This window comes from Ruditapes philippinarum, unplaced genomic scaffold, assembly GCF_026571515.1.
Source record: "Ruditapes philippinarum isolate M1 unplaced genomic scaffold, ASM2657151v2 ctg409_1_1_1_1, whole genome shotgun sequence".
NCBI lineage: Eukaryota > Metazoa > Mollusca > Bivalvia > Venerida > Veneridae > Ruditapes > Ruditapes philippinarum.
Genome location: NW_026862870.1, coordinates 131,598 through 149,543, shown reverse-complemented (window position 1 = coordinate 149,543; position 17,946 = coordinate 131,598). Strand labels below are relative to the sequence as shown.

Here is a 17,946-nt window from a genome sequence, read left to right as displayed (position 1 = left end):
GCAAATACCAAAATCAAATATACATTTGTATGCTATGGATATTACTGGTAACTTACAAATGCACATTTTTACACCAATATCATGCACTCAATCCCTCTGTATATTTAAATATTATTATTAGTTTTCATGTGATTTTTTTAAAGTTTGTTCATCGTAGTTGTTTTACTATTTAAACAAATGTAATAATGTCTATACATGTACTATCATTATCTTCAATAATCACATGGTTAAATGAAGTATTAACATGGTGGACTTGGTCTTCATTGAATCATTAAACGGGCTGTCGGTTAAATTAAGTGTATGCATTGGTACACTATTGGTACTGGACAAGTGTTGTGTTTTACTGATCGCACGATATGTACTTTTCTTTATTGGATATATTCCAATAAAGAACACACCTTCTCTGAAAAAAATAAAAAGCCATCGTAAATAAATACAGAAAGTACTTGTTTTCGTTACAGTGCATTTCTTTTGTATGTTTTTTATAAAAGGAAAAAATCAAAACGCCGTCTGACTATTCAGTACTTTCAGGTGACGCTCCTCGGGAGTAGTTCGATCGTTTCAGACAAAACGTAAGCAAATCCCTGCTTCAGGGTTGTTGAATCTATGGAAAGCTTTTGTAATGTCACAGTGTGTTATTTCATATCGACAGACTTAATTGATTGTGTTAAACTGAAAGAACTTGGGATTTAATGTCTTTCAAAATACGATATATCTCAGATGAACTGGGAGGAATGTAAACACGTACCTAAAAATTAACCAATGTTTATTGGAGACCTATTTAATCTATTGTTTACACTGTCAATGCGGCAGGAAGTCAGATTGGCAAAATAACATAGATTTCTTGAAATGTTTGTAAAGGTGGTGTATATACTCCTACACTGTGCTATGAAATATACCAGTGAATATTAGGGATAAATGACAAGGATACCGCTTTTGTGCAAGTTCAAGTAAAAGTAAGGAGTATTTGGTGCTATAAAGTTTTATATATATAATATTTAAACGAAGATCGGTCTTTATCGTTTTCATTACCAAAGTGCCAAATGCCATGCATTTAGGTACTTTAGAATATTTTTCAGTGTTAGGGTTTTAGCACCGCTTGGGATGAGAGCTGCTGTTCTATCTATCAATAAAACCGAGTAGTTTTTTTGTTGATTTCGAGGGGTCTCCCATTTCCAGAATCATAATTGTATATAATTAAATACGGGTATCTAAAACACTGTGACGGGACATAGTTTGCATATTTGTACTTATTATTATATCATTATTCCATGTATGCTTTTCATCTTTTATTCAACTGGTTTAATTTTATCCTTGGGGTTGTTTATAAGCAAGCACATAATGAGTTTTGTTTTTGTTTTTAATTTAAAAATACGTTTATATGTTAATTTTTCATAATGATAGCCAACTAAGTGGGGGGGGGGGGGGGGAAACAACCAATAAACACAATATACATTTTTGATACAGGTTATTTGAATGTTAACCAATTAATTTTTTTTTCTCTTCATTTGATATATAATTTAATATAATATATATTTCATTTCCATTTACTATTTTAACAAAGCGTAAACAATGTTTAAATATTTCCTTTGCCAGAGCTATAATCATATTAATTTGATACATTTTAATGTTTGATTTTTTTTTGAATAATAAGTAATTAAATAATATTAGATTGGGTAAAAGAGGTCAGCTAAATAACTGATAAAATATCATTAAACAGTATATATTTTTGATACACAAAATGATACTTTGATACCTTAAGAACATTAAATTTATTTTTCAAAGCGTTGATATTCCTTTATTTCAATTTAAATTTATCAATTGCCTTTCTGCTCACCAGTATAGCTTACTTATAATTTTGTTTTAAAATTCTGAATATTCTGTCATAATCATTTTGAATTATATTCAACACAGAAAATGAATTTTAAGCCATTGTTATATGGTGCAAAGTTCTAGAAATGAAATGATACAATACAGATCAGCTTTAATCTTTCAACGGTCAAATTATAATATTTTTCGCTTAACAAAGTATTATTGTACATTTTGTTAGGTGATGCTTTTGTTAGGTGAATGATTTTAAGAAAAGAATAAAATGAATGTGATGGAAAGTCCTTTTTACCTTTTAAACATTAATTTCAACTTATTTTGTTAACCCTTAAACTGCATAAACCGCCAAAGACCAGCCTTTGCCACTAGAATAGATTCAGGCCAGCCTGTATTTCCGTGCAGTCTTATCAGGCCCGTTCCTTTTGTAAAATAAATTTGAGCCGTGTCATGACAAAACCAACATAATGGGTTTGCGACCAGCATGGATCCAGACCAGCCCGCGCATCCGCGCAGTCTGATCAGGATCCATGCTGTTCGCTATCAGTTTCTTTACTTGTTATAGGGTTTGTAAGCGAACAGCATGGATTCTGATCAGACTGCGCGGATGCGCAGGCTGGTCTGGATCCATGCTGGTCGCAAACCCATTACGTTGGTTTTGTCATGACGCGGCTCATTTGTGTATTTTAATATTGGATCCCCTTAAATATTGAATGGACTGCTCTAAATTCTTAGCAAAGCAAGTCTGTCTCATAAAGTCAGCAGGTTACGGTTGTTTATGAATATGTACTGTAAATGATAGAAAGGAACGATCACGTGAAAACACGCACACGCACACACGCACACACAGGCCGAATATTCAATTCATTATTTCTTCATATATATATATATATATATATATATATATATATATATATATATATATATATATATATATATATATATATATATATATATATATATATATATATATATATATATATATATATATTATAAACGCCTCCGCATCAAAACAATTCTTATTCTCAATGAACCTTTTACCTAAATGATCATTTTAAATATATTATGTTATTTTCTAGGAAAACCTTATTTCATTGTAATTTATCTCAGAAAAATCCTAAACGCCAATAATCGTTAAGCTTAAAGTTTACAACTTTTGACAAGGTTGTTTTCAAACTCGCATCAAGTTACGCCGCAACATTATCTCAACGGAATAAAACTTTTTTTAAAAAATCAGAAATTTATGACATGTCATTTTTACCATACAGTTTCTATTACGTTAATGAAGTCATCTGATATTCCAGGTTGAACCACAATGTGTCAATGGTAGTGGTGACGCTAATTAATCAAATGAGTGCATTGCAACTTACTGGTATGACAGAAAAGAGTGAAATATTAATGGAATAATGGAATTATATTTTCTAGGGAAAATTACAGAAACCCGACCACCTCGAACTAGAAAAATACAATTCCTCGTTCTACCGTGTTAAACAATGGGCAATCGCTTGTCGATATGCGATACAAATTGCTTTATGAAAGTTACCTTTAAATGGAAAAATGGGACTGGAGTAGTCCCACGATGGCAATAAATAATATGTCATATAATTTCAAATTTCAGTTCGCGTATGAATAATTGATATAACAGCCCGGGCATGTAGCAATTATTGTGACATTTTTGCATTTCATTTGCAAGTAGTGAAGCTATTAGTAATTATTGAAATAGATCAAATTGGTATCAATTTAAATAATTCAAACTCAGATAGATTGATCGAAAGACACCGTTGTTAAGAATATGCTATAACTTCATAAAAGCGGATATTACATTGTAACAGCTCAGGCTTGCCAACCGTGTTTAAAAATTGCGTGACATATTCATTTTACCGGTATTTCAATATGAAAGAAGGAAAGTGTCTGTTTATTTCGTAAAATGGAATATATAAAGAAGAAAAGATCTAACGATGAGACGAACAAAAAATCGGAAGTGAGGGTCCGGATAAATGTTGGCGGGACACTGTTTGAAACGTTTCAAAGCACTCTGGAACGAATTCCCGGAACTAGATTGGCGCTACTTCCGGTTCTTGGAGAAGCAGACGACACTTGGGATAGTGAACGCGGGGAATTCTTTTTTGATCGACATCCGGGTGTTTTTTCTATGATAATGCAGTATTATCGGAGCGAGGAGCTCCACACCGATCATAATGTTTGTGGCAACATTATCCAAGGGGTAAGTCTCAGTTAAATAAATCTTTAAATAGGTCTAAATTAAAAATAACAAAACAAATAAAACAACAACAACAAAAATGCTATGAGTTTTAAATACTTTCCATGAAGAACATATTTATTATATTAAAAAAAATGTTGCAACATTTTTATGGGTCAAGTCTTTCTTAAGAATCAAACATGTTATTATTATTTTAATAATAATTATTAATATTATTAATAGTTTAAAAACTTTAATACGTCCTGTAAGGCTTTATGCTTTAAGAATTCAAAGGGAAAACGCATAAAACAAATGAAAAAAGATTTAAAAATAAATAAAACAATAACGACAACAAGGCAACAGAAAACCAGAAGAAACAAATGAAATTCTATGGTGTAGAGTTCATTTTATTTGCTTAAACTGCGTATATGACACGACAATTTCAATCGTAAAGCTTGAAGATAATATGATTATATGATAAAAAAGCTTCTCAGCAATAAAGAGTCAATTTGTAACTTAAACCTAGTCTTTCAATTCCTTGATGGAGAGATTGATTTTAGACGATTTAAAAACAAAACAACCTCGTTTAAAGGGTATTCAGTATAGTCGTATTTAAAGACCTCTTTTAAGAATTCGATTTTATACTATACGTATATGCCTTGGTATAATTTAAGTCATTTATAATTTAAAAATAGCCCCCGAGAGGACCAAGGTTATGCACATGTTTGTCTGAGTGTCATATTATTGATTTGATGCATTCATTTCAATATATAAGCTATTGACATTGCAACGGGAGACTTTGAATCTTTGGACATGAGCGTGATTAACCTCTGCCACCAATTTTAACATTTTTATTCTTCAGGCCAAATTGAATATTGTCTGTTGATATAAAGGAACCTATTTCTATAATAAGTTCACTATAATAAACAATCGACTTTGCTTCAATATAGCTCTATTCATGTATGTATAGCAAACATTTCGTAGAAATCGTCACCTAAGTGCAGTAACAGGTTCATTCCTATTGAATTATATAAGGAGTTAACCCGTTACTGCACTAAGGTGACGATAATATAATTTTCAGTGTTATTTCATCTTATATTTAAACATCATTTGATAAGCTTTATTATAGGATTGTTATCATTTTAGACTTTCGGACACTGTATCTTATTGATAACGAATCCGCAAAGTCTTCACTTAAAACGGCTAAACAAATTGAAGTCCTTAATAACTTAAAATTCTTAAAGGTTTGCATTGATTAAAATTGTTTGTTTGTTGACGATAAGCAGAGCCTTACTTTTAGATATAATCAATATTATGTTTGACATTTACAAAAGCATCCGCAGATGTTTTAATTTTTCTTCGTTATTTACTTAATTGTGTTATAGAACGAAGAATAGATGATGCACCTCAATTCCCAAGTTTATTATTTCAATCATCTGTCATAAAAATAGTTATAATCAGACTTTTTTGTTAAAGTTTGACAAACTTCTTACCCTTGCTTTACCTTAATTTTGATTGCTAATCTATTTCCTAATGTTTTAATAAATGTTTAGACTAAATTTTTATTGTATATTTTGTATATGATAAATTTACACAATTTAACATCATTATCTTGAGAATAAATACAATGTACATACACAAGGGATGGACCAAAAGTTATACCAACATTATTAAGGATCATTCCCTTTGATAAATGTCTAACCGATAAACCTTTCCTCGGTATAAATTCTTTTACCTGCCTGCATATCCCAAACCATTTGTTCTTCATATCATTGTGATGATATTTCATGGCCCTTTGAAATGCATGTCCTTTATTCCCATATTTTCGTGTGAAAATTTATTTCAAATTGCACAAAGGTCTTAGATAAAGGGATTAATTATAAGCCTTTTCACCTTTCATTGTTTTCTTTCTTTGTTTGACTCACTGACTGACAGACTGATCGACCGACCGACTTACTGATTGATTGATCGATTGATTTCATTTTATTTGAAGGATTTGATCTTTCACAATTACAAATTAAATAAATAAAAAACAATACAAAAACAACGCAAGGAACACTTTCCAAAGACATGAAGGACTTTGATTACCATAAAACTAGGAGGTCATCTATAGGTGTATACCATTCTCCCATCCATGATTACAATTCATTTACGTCAACTGTTTGATAAATTCCCTGGTGTTTAAACCCAAATTATTGCTTGTAAAAACATTCTTCTTTTATGTGTACGAAAGAGGAAATTCTAATTTACGCTCTAGCGCCTTACACTGTTGCGATATCAATTAATCAATGATCTTATATCAATCTATAGATGTCAAATTCTTTTACCTCCTGTTTTATGGGATTGTTACGAGTTTTTAGCCTTCAATTAAACCGCTCTGATTTCCGGTCTTGGTTGGGCTTATTTTCATGGGAAGGACATTTTTCTGAGATAAGTTACACTTCCTGTGTAGCTATCTAATCATACACTTGGTACATTATGGCAAGTTTGTAGATTTTGACAGAAAGAAAAGCAAAAATTGCGTAGGAGTGACTCTGAACAAGTGTCATCGAAAATGTTTTATCTTCTTCTTATAAGCAAACAATACAAATTATATGAAAATGATAAGCAACATTTGTACGCCATTCGCATGAAAACCGGTACATCTTCATAATATTGTTGTTGTTTTTTCTTTACTTGATTTTGTTATCTGTAAAAGAAATTTTTTGTTGGAAACCAGTATATGCATTCATCCTAAGATAATTTGCATTGACATACGTGTGTGCTATTTATCTTATCGTTTTGTTGTTGTTCTGAAACTTTTGGGAATGTTCCCTTTTAAGTTTTTCTATATCAACAAAATATATTTGTAAAAAAACTCAAAAATTAAATATGGGAATCAGTGGACGACAATACAGGTCACGAAAAAGTTGAGTCACAAAATAACACTTCAAAACATGTTTGATATACACTACCTTATATTAATTTAAATCACAAAACATAACACGTTTGTAGCATTGAATTTGAGACATCGTTTTGTGCCCAGGTTGAATACGCTAGGGGGACGTCAAAGATTTGAGGTTTTTCTCGATGAACAGAATCAATAAAACAAAACTTTTTATTTTCAACCGTTTATTTGCTTTTGATGATTTCGGTTGATCTACCATTTTTAGATTTTTTTACATTAATAAGTGATGAAGTTTGAATTTCTTGCTCGTTTTGTCTATTCAGATTAAGTGGGCTTCCAGTATACAAATTAAAATTAAAACAAAATCCTTGTTTTTTTAAGTTTTGGTTCATTTGAATTGATGACAAAAATACCGCAAGTTATTGCTGTTCATACAGTATAAAAATACGTGTATTAAAGTTGCTTACCGCTAGATGAGCGATGACCGATAGTAAATAATACTTCTGAAGTTTGGAAAAAACGCAAAAATATTAACAGTACATACAACGCTTCATATGATATTACATTTAATACGGGACGCTACCTCTGCTTCCATTTTTTTTCAATGCATAGCATGAATTTTTTATTTTTTTACTGATAAATGTTATAAATGTACTACATCGTCCATTATAACAAACTGAATTTGTCCTCGGTGAAAAATCAAATATGACAAACGCTGATGGACATATGATGCTCTTTTACAATAAATACAATCATGCCACTGTCAAACAAATAGAAATTCATGATTTATTAATATGTTAAAGAAGTATTGATATTGTCCGTTTTTATCACCGATTGTCATCGAGCATTCAGCTGTTATTAGTAAAGCAATTAAAATAATGGAATGACGGATTTCATATTTTGATACCTAAGTACTAACGATCGATGTTAAGTTGGCACTTTCATCGCCTTTTTAAAACAAGCTTAATTTCTGGACATCTAATGCTGGTAACACACAATCAATACATCAGCTTTTTAAAATCTACCCTATCCCCTCATTGTTATTTCATAGAATGAGCGATAATGAATCAGATATGTAAATATTTAGAATTTCCGGATCGATTGAAAAGAAACATTATCTACTATCAATATTTATCAAAATTATTCACCAGGTTGCTTGGGAACTACATGAATTTTAAGACGAGCGCGAACACATACACACGCACACACGTACACACAGTGTATAATTATATGAGCTTTCAGGTTTGTATAGATTTTATATAAAGCGACTCTTGGAAAAAATGTTTTACAGGGAGGATGTGGTGAGATTTATAGTTCTAATGTCAGTCTATTCAAAATCACGAAATATTGATGATTTTTAAAAAAAAATTATATCATGAGAATATCTTGCTAGACAACTGCACACATTACAACACGTCAAAATCGTCTATATATGGGTCACTTTGCATAGTATTTTGACTTCAATACAGAAAACTAAATCACTATAATTTTACCAATTGCCAACAGAACTATAGATGCAAACGACAGTTCATGTATATAGCAAATGAGTATTTTTTGCAAATGTAACACGATACCAAAGATTAACAGTTTTTTTTAGAAATGAAAATGATAGCATTTCTAACGCATAATTGGACTTTGAATAAACACAAACCAGACTTTCAAAAATATTTAAATGTGGACCAAAGAAGAGTGAGAGACTGAACAAACAATGTTACGGTAACAAACGTTTGTATAAAAATTAATGCATTTTATGTTTCGTTACAAAACCTTTCAGAAAAAATAGATGAAAACAAGATAGAAATGTCACTTTACGTAATTGCATCATTAACAATGTAACATATAGATGAAAGTTAAACAACAGATGAAAGTGAAACAATGTTACATATAGATGAAAGGTAGTGTAAAATAGGTAAATGTTCAACTTACATGTCCCTTGACAAACGTAAATGCATCTTTTGAACTATGCGCTAATTTACATCGGTGTATATATTTTAAAAGATCAAAGAATAAATTATCTAACTGTGATATCAGGAAAATAATGTTAGTTAGAGCAAAAAACCTTACAACGGCAAAATTTCTTAAATTTACATGTCCATCTTTTAATCTGGACAAAGCCATTCATCCTTTTAAGATAATTATTTTCAAAATAAGACATGAATGAATAGCAAACAGAGCAGACCGTGATCAGAAGACACGGTGCCGGCTGATCTTGGCCTAAGCTGGTCAAATTGGTCACAAGTATGATAATGATAAGTGGTTTCCAACTTGCTAAATTGAAGTGTTACATTAACATGCATGCTATGCCACATCTATTTTTGTTATTAAAGAGCATATCTTTAAATGATTTATGTAGCCTTTACATTTTAAGCAGTTATTGTGTGGAAGTATTTTGTTCAATTCTTCAAAGGTTTCTACAATACATCTTATCAATTCAGATAAGCGACCGCTTGAAATAATTAATTCAATTTGTTTTAAAGGTATTTTGTTTTCCCAGTCTATCTATATATGGCTAACAATAGGTTAATACAGTCATCTGTGCATTAGAATTTGCTTCAAACAAACCAATACAAGGACCAACCAATCTACAATTCTATTGCATACCGCACAAACATAGGGCAATTTCACAATTAGGTTGATACCATTTTGAAAATGAAACATATACCTCTCATCAAAACAACTGTCTTGAAATGAGTATTACATGTTTCCGTGCATGATTTTGTTCGTCATATAGCTTTCGTTACCTTTATATGATTGAAAAGTTTTTTGAAAGAAAAAAAAAAAGAAAACAAAATGCTGCTTGAATAAAAGTAATATATATGTATGCGTGTTCAAATTGAAATAAAGTAATCGAAAACATGACTGTTTGAATACGGTATGTTATGAAATCTCATTCGTTAAGTACAGGCCTATTAAACCTTAACTTAAAATTAATATCCTTTTCATTTTTCAAAAACATTTTATTGTTGTCAATCTTTTGCAATTTTCAGAAAAATACTCATTTGACATAAATTAACCATATTTTGCTTCCTTTGGTCTTTGGTAATAGGCACAGTAATAATGATTTAGTATTTTGTACGGAAGCCAAAATACCATTTTGTTTACATTTTGCTACCTTTAAAAGATACAATTAAACGTTCATTCTACTTCTAACGGTAACTAACATCTCACATGCTCTAAATCTGTTATATAAAACGTTATCAACCACATGTATGCCCTTTTGAAAGAAATAAGAATTTATTCACTTCTGTTACCTGATGTGCATAGAAATAAAACATATCTTAATTCTGTTTTAGTGTTGAAGTTGTCATTAGTCTTGCGTCATACTTACTTAAAGACACCGTCAACCGTATTCAAGCATCGCATGTCAATGTTTGAAGTTACAAAACAAAATATTTCTCAATCAATATTCTGACACTGGTATACAGGTTTTGAATTTGCTTTGACTTTAGCGGATTACGAGCTGTAACTATGAATGAAAGGCTGTGAAAAAAGTCTAAAAGCATCAATATATCTGAAACAAGATAGCATTTCAGCAATAAACTACTTCAAAGATATTCGATAACAGACTTGCAACGGATATAAGCCGGTTTTAGTGTTAAATAGCATATTGTAACCAATTCAAAAGAATTCTGTTCTAAGCTTTTGTAACAAAATCCATTTAACTAAAAGCTACAAAATATAACATTAATATTGCCAGTATTAAACAATAAACAAAACATCAAAGAAATCTTAATTGAGGAGTAATGTACTTCTAAAGGACAATTATCACATAAACGTTAACATTTCCTGTGTTATATATCTGAAAAATATGATCGTAAATTTGCAAATATTTATTGGTACTAATTTGATAAATCTGTCAATACTGTTGTGCTTAGTTCAACATTAATACAGAAAGATTTTGCCATTACATGGAGTTAAATGCAAAGCGGCTCTCCTATTTTTCATTTCTATATCTGATAATTGTACATTTTCGGTCGTCAATTGCTTTGCATAAGGCGTTTTTGCAATATCTGTTTCGTGTAAATTAGAGTTTTTATTGCTTTTCGTCAATAAAATTCAAACCATTCTTATTAAAAGAAGCCTTCCTTTAGACAGAATGACGCCAGAATAGGTTTGTACAATGTCCTGTAAATAGCATGCTTGAAATAATGAAATAACTATTTAAGATAAAAAAACAATTTACCTTATATTCCGAATGTAATACAAATATATACAATGTTTAAAAAATGATAGAATTATAAAAAAGAAGTAAAAAAGGCTCAGAAAAAAATCCAAATCCATTCAATGAAATTATTGTTTATTACTAATCTAGGTATGAATGGTGTTAGAAAGAATTAAATCATTTTAGATTTGTCAGTTGTAATAACATCTTGGTTGCTGAGAATTCAATAGGATCTTAAAGAACTTATACATTTAAGAAATATAGCAAGAAACAGTTGTAAGAAGTATTAAGTCTTTTGATACATAAGGAACTATGTACTACATCGTTTTGCCTACAAAACATAATTTAGTGTCGAATTAAGCTAAATTGTTAAAAAATCTGAAATTGAAGGTCAGCATTAAATGAAATACAAGCATGAGTACATGCATTAACGATGTCATGCAAAGTAGTACAAAGGCTTAAACAAAAAAAGAGAGAATAAACCCTAACTTCCATTTGTGGTCCTTGTTACTGGCGGCATGATATAGGGATTCATGACTTATAGAATATCACTTATTTAAACGACAAACACGTACTATACATGTAAAATATATCAAATGATTTAGTCACCTATATAACATAATTGATTGCTTTTAATGCAGCCAGATTGGTGTCTCTGTTTATAAGATCAGATTACATTCGTGAGAACTATTGTCTATTGGCTATTTTTGGATATAATGTGTCTGTTCGGATAATAGCGTTGAGATAAAAATAGAATTAATCTGTGAATTATTTCAAAGAGGTATTGTAAAGTATAAACAGACCATGATGAAAAATGAGCAAGCGGTTGTTGTATTATTAACAGCAAAAATAAACGCTAAATGACTGATAAATTATTAATATCGGGGTATTGATATGAATAGATACTAGTTAGGTCTTCAAATTTTAAAAAGGAAAACTTAATGTGTCGACTTGTAGATGTTAGAATTATATATTGCCAATAATTTTATACTTGTACGATAATAATGTAATTTCTTTGACCTTTTCCCATTTTGAGTTGCAAAATACATTTTATAGATTTACATAAACCTATTAATATAAATTCAATGAAAATTAAACGATTAAAAGTACAACATTTATATTTTCACATCATAACATAGCCTAACATAAGTTTATTAATACAAAGTTTATGAACAGCACTTTGATTAAATACTAAGATTTTACATGCATGCATATAGAGCATGAAATGAATGTTATAAAGATAAATACATAGCCTACATATGTGGTAATTTTAAGAGATTCGGCCTTGATATCTCTAACTACATCGGGTCTGATTTATATAAATTAAGTTCTACAGAATGAGTAACATGAGCTGTTATCAGTGTAGCATATAAGTAACGTATATTCCTCCAAAATCTGTTAATAAATGACGTAAATTAAAATAAGTTACAAATGCAATTTACATCACTGCACATTTCTAGAGAATTTGGGAAAAGCAAATTCAAAAACAGTGTAATCTGAGGATTGAAAACATGAATAAAAGGATTCAAAATATTTATCACAAATATCATCAATCTAACTTTCTAAATAGTCTGTGTGATATTCCTAGTTTTTATTTACTGAATTACTACACAATTTTGTTGCTTTATTGTAAACCATTTGCGTCGTTCTTATCATATCCTGTGTTAGATATTACTATTTCTATTTTTCTCATCTATAAATAAAGATAGTTATGACATGGTTTAGACATTTCTCTTTGTTCTTTCTAACACATTATATTCAGGACATATTCAATGAGGATTTGAAAATTGTTTAATAATAACAGTGTTGTTTTTTCATTGATTCATATAGGAAAAAATCAGCTGATATATATAACATGAGTTTTTTTCCACCTACTATATATCATTGTAGTTTTACAGAAATTGAAATGGGGCGAAGGTATCACAAATTCCCAGAAGCAAAACATAGATTTATTAGCTGGTAATGGTTCATTACCTAGGGTTTACAATTGAAACAAAAGGAAAAGGGCACAAGATAAGATCATAGAAATATTTTGCTGATATCGTTTACAAAAATTATGAAATTGCGATAAAACAGTTATAATATATGAAACTCGTTAGTTACGGGATGTTTCTACAAAACAAATCGTCTCGGTTTAACATGCCTCGGCATTTTTTATTTATTTTTTGCAGAAACATCCCTCGACGTCGCCCCAGCCAGTGTTATATACTAACTCGTTTCATATACATGATATACTATAACAATTACATATTTATTAGTAACAAAGCATAAATATTTAGTCTATAACTATAATGACCTGCTTTAATTTACATTTGGAATCTCTAACAAACTGACAAAGTGTTATGTGCATACTAAATTTCATTTGATTCTGACCTAATTAATAATTCAGATTTCTATACCATAAATAACTCTTGGGGTCAACATCTAACATCTATCAATATTTCAATGAAAATACTCCGTCCGTTAAATGAATACATCCCAGAGGATATATAAAATATGAAAATCCTCAAATAAGTTTTAAATGGTCGAATGGGTTTGTTCGCTGTGTCAATAATTTACAACAATCAATTGTGTGATGAATCATAGTAAAAGTTTTATGACAATAATCTCAGTAGTAAAATGCCTCTTTATTTTACGAGTGACTGAAAGAAATGGACACATTATTCAATAGGTCAATTTTCAGTTATCAGAGTTATAAGTATTCTTTTGAATTTTAAATGCATAAATCGTGTCAATAGTGAATAACCTCCCCTGAGTACTCCCTATAAATAGATAGGTCCTAAGCTATTGGATTACTCGGACTTTATCGCCTATTTCTTTGTAGCAAACTGAATTAATTAGGGCTAATTATGATCATTTGTAATATTCAGATTAGATATTGCGATAAGATGTAGAATCTGTTGACATAAATTAATCATTTTTTCCTTAAGGTTTACACATTTGTTGATGCATGTGTAAATAATTGATTAAGACATATCAACCTGTCTTATATAAAACTCAACGATAAAAGCAAAGGATTCCAAATATTTGGACCTACTTACATTTTGGTTAACCTCGGTTTTTATCAAGGGAAGATAATCCACTACTGTCCCCCATTGCAAACCAATGTCGAAAGTTGCACAATGTTTAGTATTATTTTACATTCTGTAATAATATCAGTGTTGATTCTTACTTTATGACATCTTTATATAAATAAATTATTTTGAAAAATCACTATATCACGACAATAATGCTAATACATTCAAAGATATAAAGCAGAATTTTGGAAAGCAAATTTCAGCATAAGTTTAGTAAATAAAAATATTTGAAAAATAGTATGCTCTATTACTTCATACTAAATATATCAATGATATAGAAGTATTAAAATGACATTGTATTCTTAAACGCAACAAATACCGTCTAAACAGCAAAGCAAGTAGAAATATCTAAGATGCTCTAGCTTTCAGATTAGGTTTTACTTATTTACTCAATGATTAATACAAGAAAAGAGTTTGTATCTTATGCATAAATAAACATAAATCAAGATTGAAATGTATGAGCGTCCCATGATGCCAATGTTTGTACAAGTTTAATTTCTGTAGATAGTACAAGAAAATAAAGTTTATTACTCGATACTTGTATCTTATAAATGAACATAAATCAAAATTGACGTATTGATTGTATGAGAGGTATGTATGAATTGTATGGCGGTATTTGTTTTAAATATACTGTAAATTTATTAATAGGAGCTGGATTTTTGGGGTTTGACTGAGCTCGATATAGAACCATGTTGTTGGGGTCACTACAGCAAGTTCAAAGATCACAGGGAGACCCTTGCAGCTCTTGATGACAATTTCACACAACAAAATGAAATGGAAGCGTGGACCGAAAATACAACAAATTTTCAGAAATTCAAACATAGAATATGGCAATTTCTTGAAGAACCCTCCACATCGAGAGGAGCTAAGGTGAGTACAAAATATCGTATAGCGGTAAATATTCGAGTGGAAGGTTGCTTGCACTTAACACTACCGTCCATGAAATTTGACATATTGTTAAACGATTATTTTGTCCTAATGGCACAAATATTCAGCTTTGGGTTGACTCTTTTAGGAAATATTTACACTAATAACGGACACATTTTAATAGAATAATTTTGCTGTTGAAATGAACGCTTTCAGTTTATTTCAAAAATATATTTCCTGAAACGCCGTTTTGTGTATCTCCATGTGGTACCAATTTAAAATACAAAAGTACCAGTAATGTAAATAATTTGATATATTATATTTAAATAAAATTTATCGAATGTGCCGAACAAAGTTATACGTTGTATCCTTTATACAAATGCAACACAATTTAGCTGATTTGAAAAGGATTTTGTAAATAATTTTAATTTGATTTTTAGTACCGCAAACATAATGTTTTCTTTAACAAAACTTTGTCGGTATCCAACACAAGAACTTTGCTTCATTCAGTAGGTAAGTTTTCAAGAAACCTGCAATTTTATCTAAATACGATATTAAACAATAACAGTTACTATAATTTTAAACTTCACTCATATACTTTGCAGGTGTACGCCGTTCTGTCTATGTTTTTCGTGGTTTTGTCTATCGCCATATTCTGTCTGGAGACATATCATTGGTTCCGGGTTCCGATTCCCGGCGCTAACGCACACAACGCATCCAAATATGACACATACTTCTCTCCGACCGGGGACCAGTGTATACGCACAAAACATGAAAGTGGACAGTATTTATTCGAGGAAACCGAGCCACATCCTGCGATGACGTATTTAGACTACGTATGTGCTGCATATTTCACAATCGAATATATAGCTAGATTCTTTTTTGCGCCAAGCAAACTCAAATTTATAAAAGGGCCATTAAATGTAATTGATCTCCTATGTCTGGTCCCACATCTCATTGCCATAATCATGGTAACAGTTGATCCATATGGATCGTCCAAGGACACGAGCAATTTGTTTAGGGCATTTCTGGCTCTCCGAACCGTCCGTATTTTAAGAATATTTAAACTTATGAAACATTATAGTGCATTTAAGATTTTGGTTTATACGATAAAGGTTTCTACCAAAGAGTTGTTATTGATGGTCATTTTTTTGTTCACGGGAGTGTTAATCTTTGCGAGTATTATATTTTACACTGAAAATGACACGTTTGACAGTATCCCTGTTGGATTTTGGTGGGCACTCGTTACCATGACAACAGTCGGGTACGGGGATAAAGTACCAAAGACAGAAGGTGGTTATATAATCGGTTGTGGATGTGTGTTATGTGGGGTACTCACTGTTGCTTTTACAGTACCGATTGTTGTAAATAATTTCACACTTTACTATTCTCATGCACAAAGCCGGATAAAACTCCCGGTACATAAGCGGAAAGAGCTAAAGAGGAAAATATTCTTAAAAAATCAGAAATCCATAGATATTCTGAAGTTTAAGTGGAAAAAGGATAAAACTAAGCGAGCAACTTTTAATGATATGGATACTATACATACACCACGTGACCCTCCTTCAGGGCAAGAAGACACGGAGGAAGTGAGCACACCACCAAATAGTTCAAGAGTGACATTGGTTCTAAGTGACAATACAGTAGTGAGACCAGGAACCGGTAAAGCTGTGTATGAAAATGCTATAAATCACTCGTCCATATCTGAAACGGATTCAGATATCGTTCCAGTTGAAACCCCTGATAGGATACATACTGTATCTGAAAGTATAGACTTTTCTATAGCTGAAACAGCATCTCTAAGCCTACCTGGGACACCATCGGACATAAGCAACTCAAACGAACACGTAAGTTTGTACATGAAAATATTTTTATGAGTTAATCTTCATTTGTAACATTCAAAAGAATCATAACTAAGACAAAAAATCGTTAAATGATACTCTTTTAAAAACTTTTTGGACATGATAATAAATAGGCATTTTTTTCTGTGAACAAAACAAAATGGGTAGATCTATGTGCCATCTTCTGCTTTAAATTGACAAATCCACATTGACTGAAGCAACACATATAACTGAAAAATAGAAAAAAAACTATGTATGCTTTAATGGATCGACCTGCCTTCGCTTATATCAATTATAGTCGTCGGTAATGAGATGTACTGCTAAATACCTAACATTTCATTAGCTGTTTCAATGTACTTTCTTTTCTAGCATTTGGCTGAAACGGAGCAACTGCTCATGGAATTTGCAGACTATGACAAGAAACGAAAGGAAGAGAGAAAACGTCAACTAGAATTGATAAATCACAAGCGAGATCTTCGTCGTCAGCAGCAGTTAAGCCACGAACCCAGAAAGAGACCACATGTTGCTGCTGGTAGTAGTAAACCATCGAACATAAGGAATTAGTAGTCAATTAATTCGCTGATTACTTTCAATGATAAGTTACACACGCACCATTTGGCGCAATCATACACAAAAAGAAAGGAAGAATTTTATGGAGGTTGTGAAAGGAAGACATCAAACGGTTTTCCAAGTGAGCGTTCAATTTTTATACACGTATATCTCGTACATTTGTGTGGGGCTGAACATTGTCGTCTTGGTGGCGGCTGAGGATTGCGTTCTATGAATCCTGACCCCTTTTATTGATCACTTCACTCCTATTGTATCGGCTTATGGGCACCATAATGATTGTTTTTACAAACGATATATCTATAGACTTGACCATAATTTACTTTTTAATCCAGAGTATATGAGTAACAAATGCGGATTTTACTGCCTTATTTTACATTTGTTTTAAGAAATATGGATTTAATTGTCTTATTGTAAGGAATGTGGATTTAATTGTCTTATTTTAAGAAATGTTGATTTAATTGTCTTACTTTAAGAAATGTTGATTTAATTGTCTTATTTTAAGAAATATGGATTTTATT

At 31.0% G+C, this 17,946-nt stretch overlaps 1 protein-coding gene across 1 annotated transcript; it reads left to right on the top strand.

Moving 5' to 3' along the window:
• The first annotated feature begins 3,096 nt into the window (after positions 1-3,096).
• LOC132720445 (potassium voltage-gated channel protein Shaw-like) lies at positions 3,097-17,422 on the top strand. Its single transcript, XM_060704589.1, has 4 exons — positions 3,097-4,048; positions 14,799-15,020; positions 15,623-16,864; positions 17,228-17,422. The coding sequence occupies exons 1-4, from the start codon at positions 3,752-3,754 to the stop codon at positions 17,420-17,422; spliced, it is 1,956 nt and encodes a 651-aa protein (XP_060560572.1). The 5' UTR covers positions 3,097-3,751.
• The last annotated feature ends 524 nt before the right edge of the window (positions 17,423-17,946 follow it).

What these genes read in the sequence shown, in the direction of transcription:
- LOC132720445 (XM_060704589.1), top strand. Translation starts at nt 3,752, where the DNA reads ATGGAATATATAAAGAAGAAAAGATCTAACGATGAGACGAACAAAAAA. An exon ending in GTGGCAACATTATCCAAGGG is followed by an intron (nt 4,049 to 14,798) that starts GTAAGTCTCAGT and finishes ATTTATTAATAG; the next exon opens with GAGCTGGATTTTTGGGGTTT. An exon ending in TAAGCAACTCAAACGAACAC is followed by an intron (nt 16,865 to 17,227) that starts GTAAGTTTGTAC and finishes TTTCTTTTCTAG; the next exon opens with CATTTGGCTGAAACGGAGCA.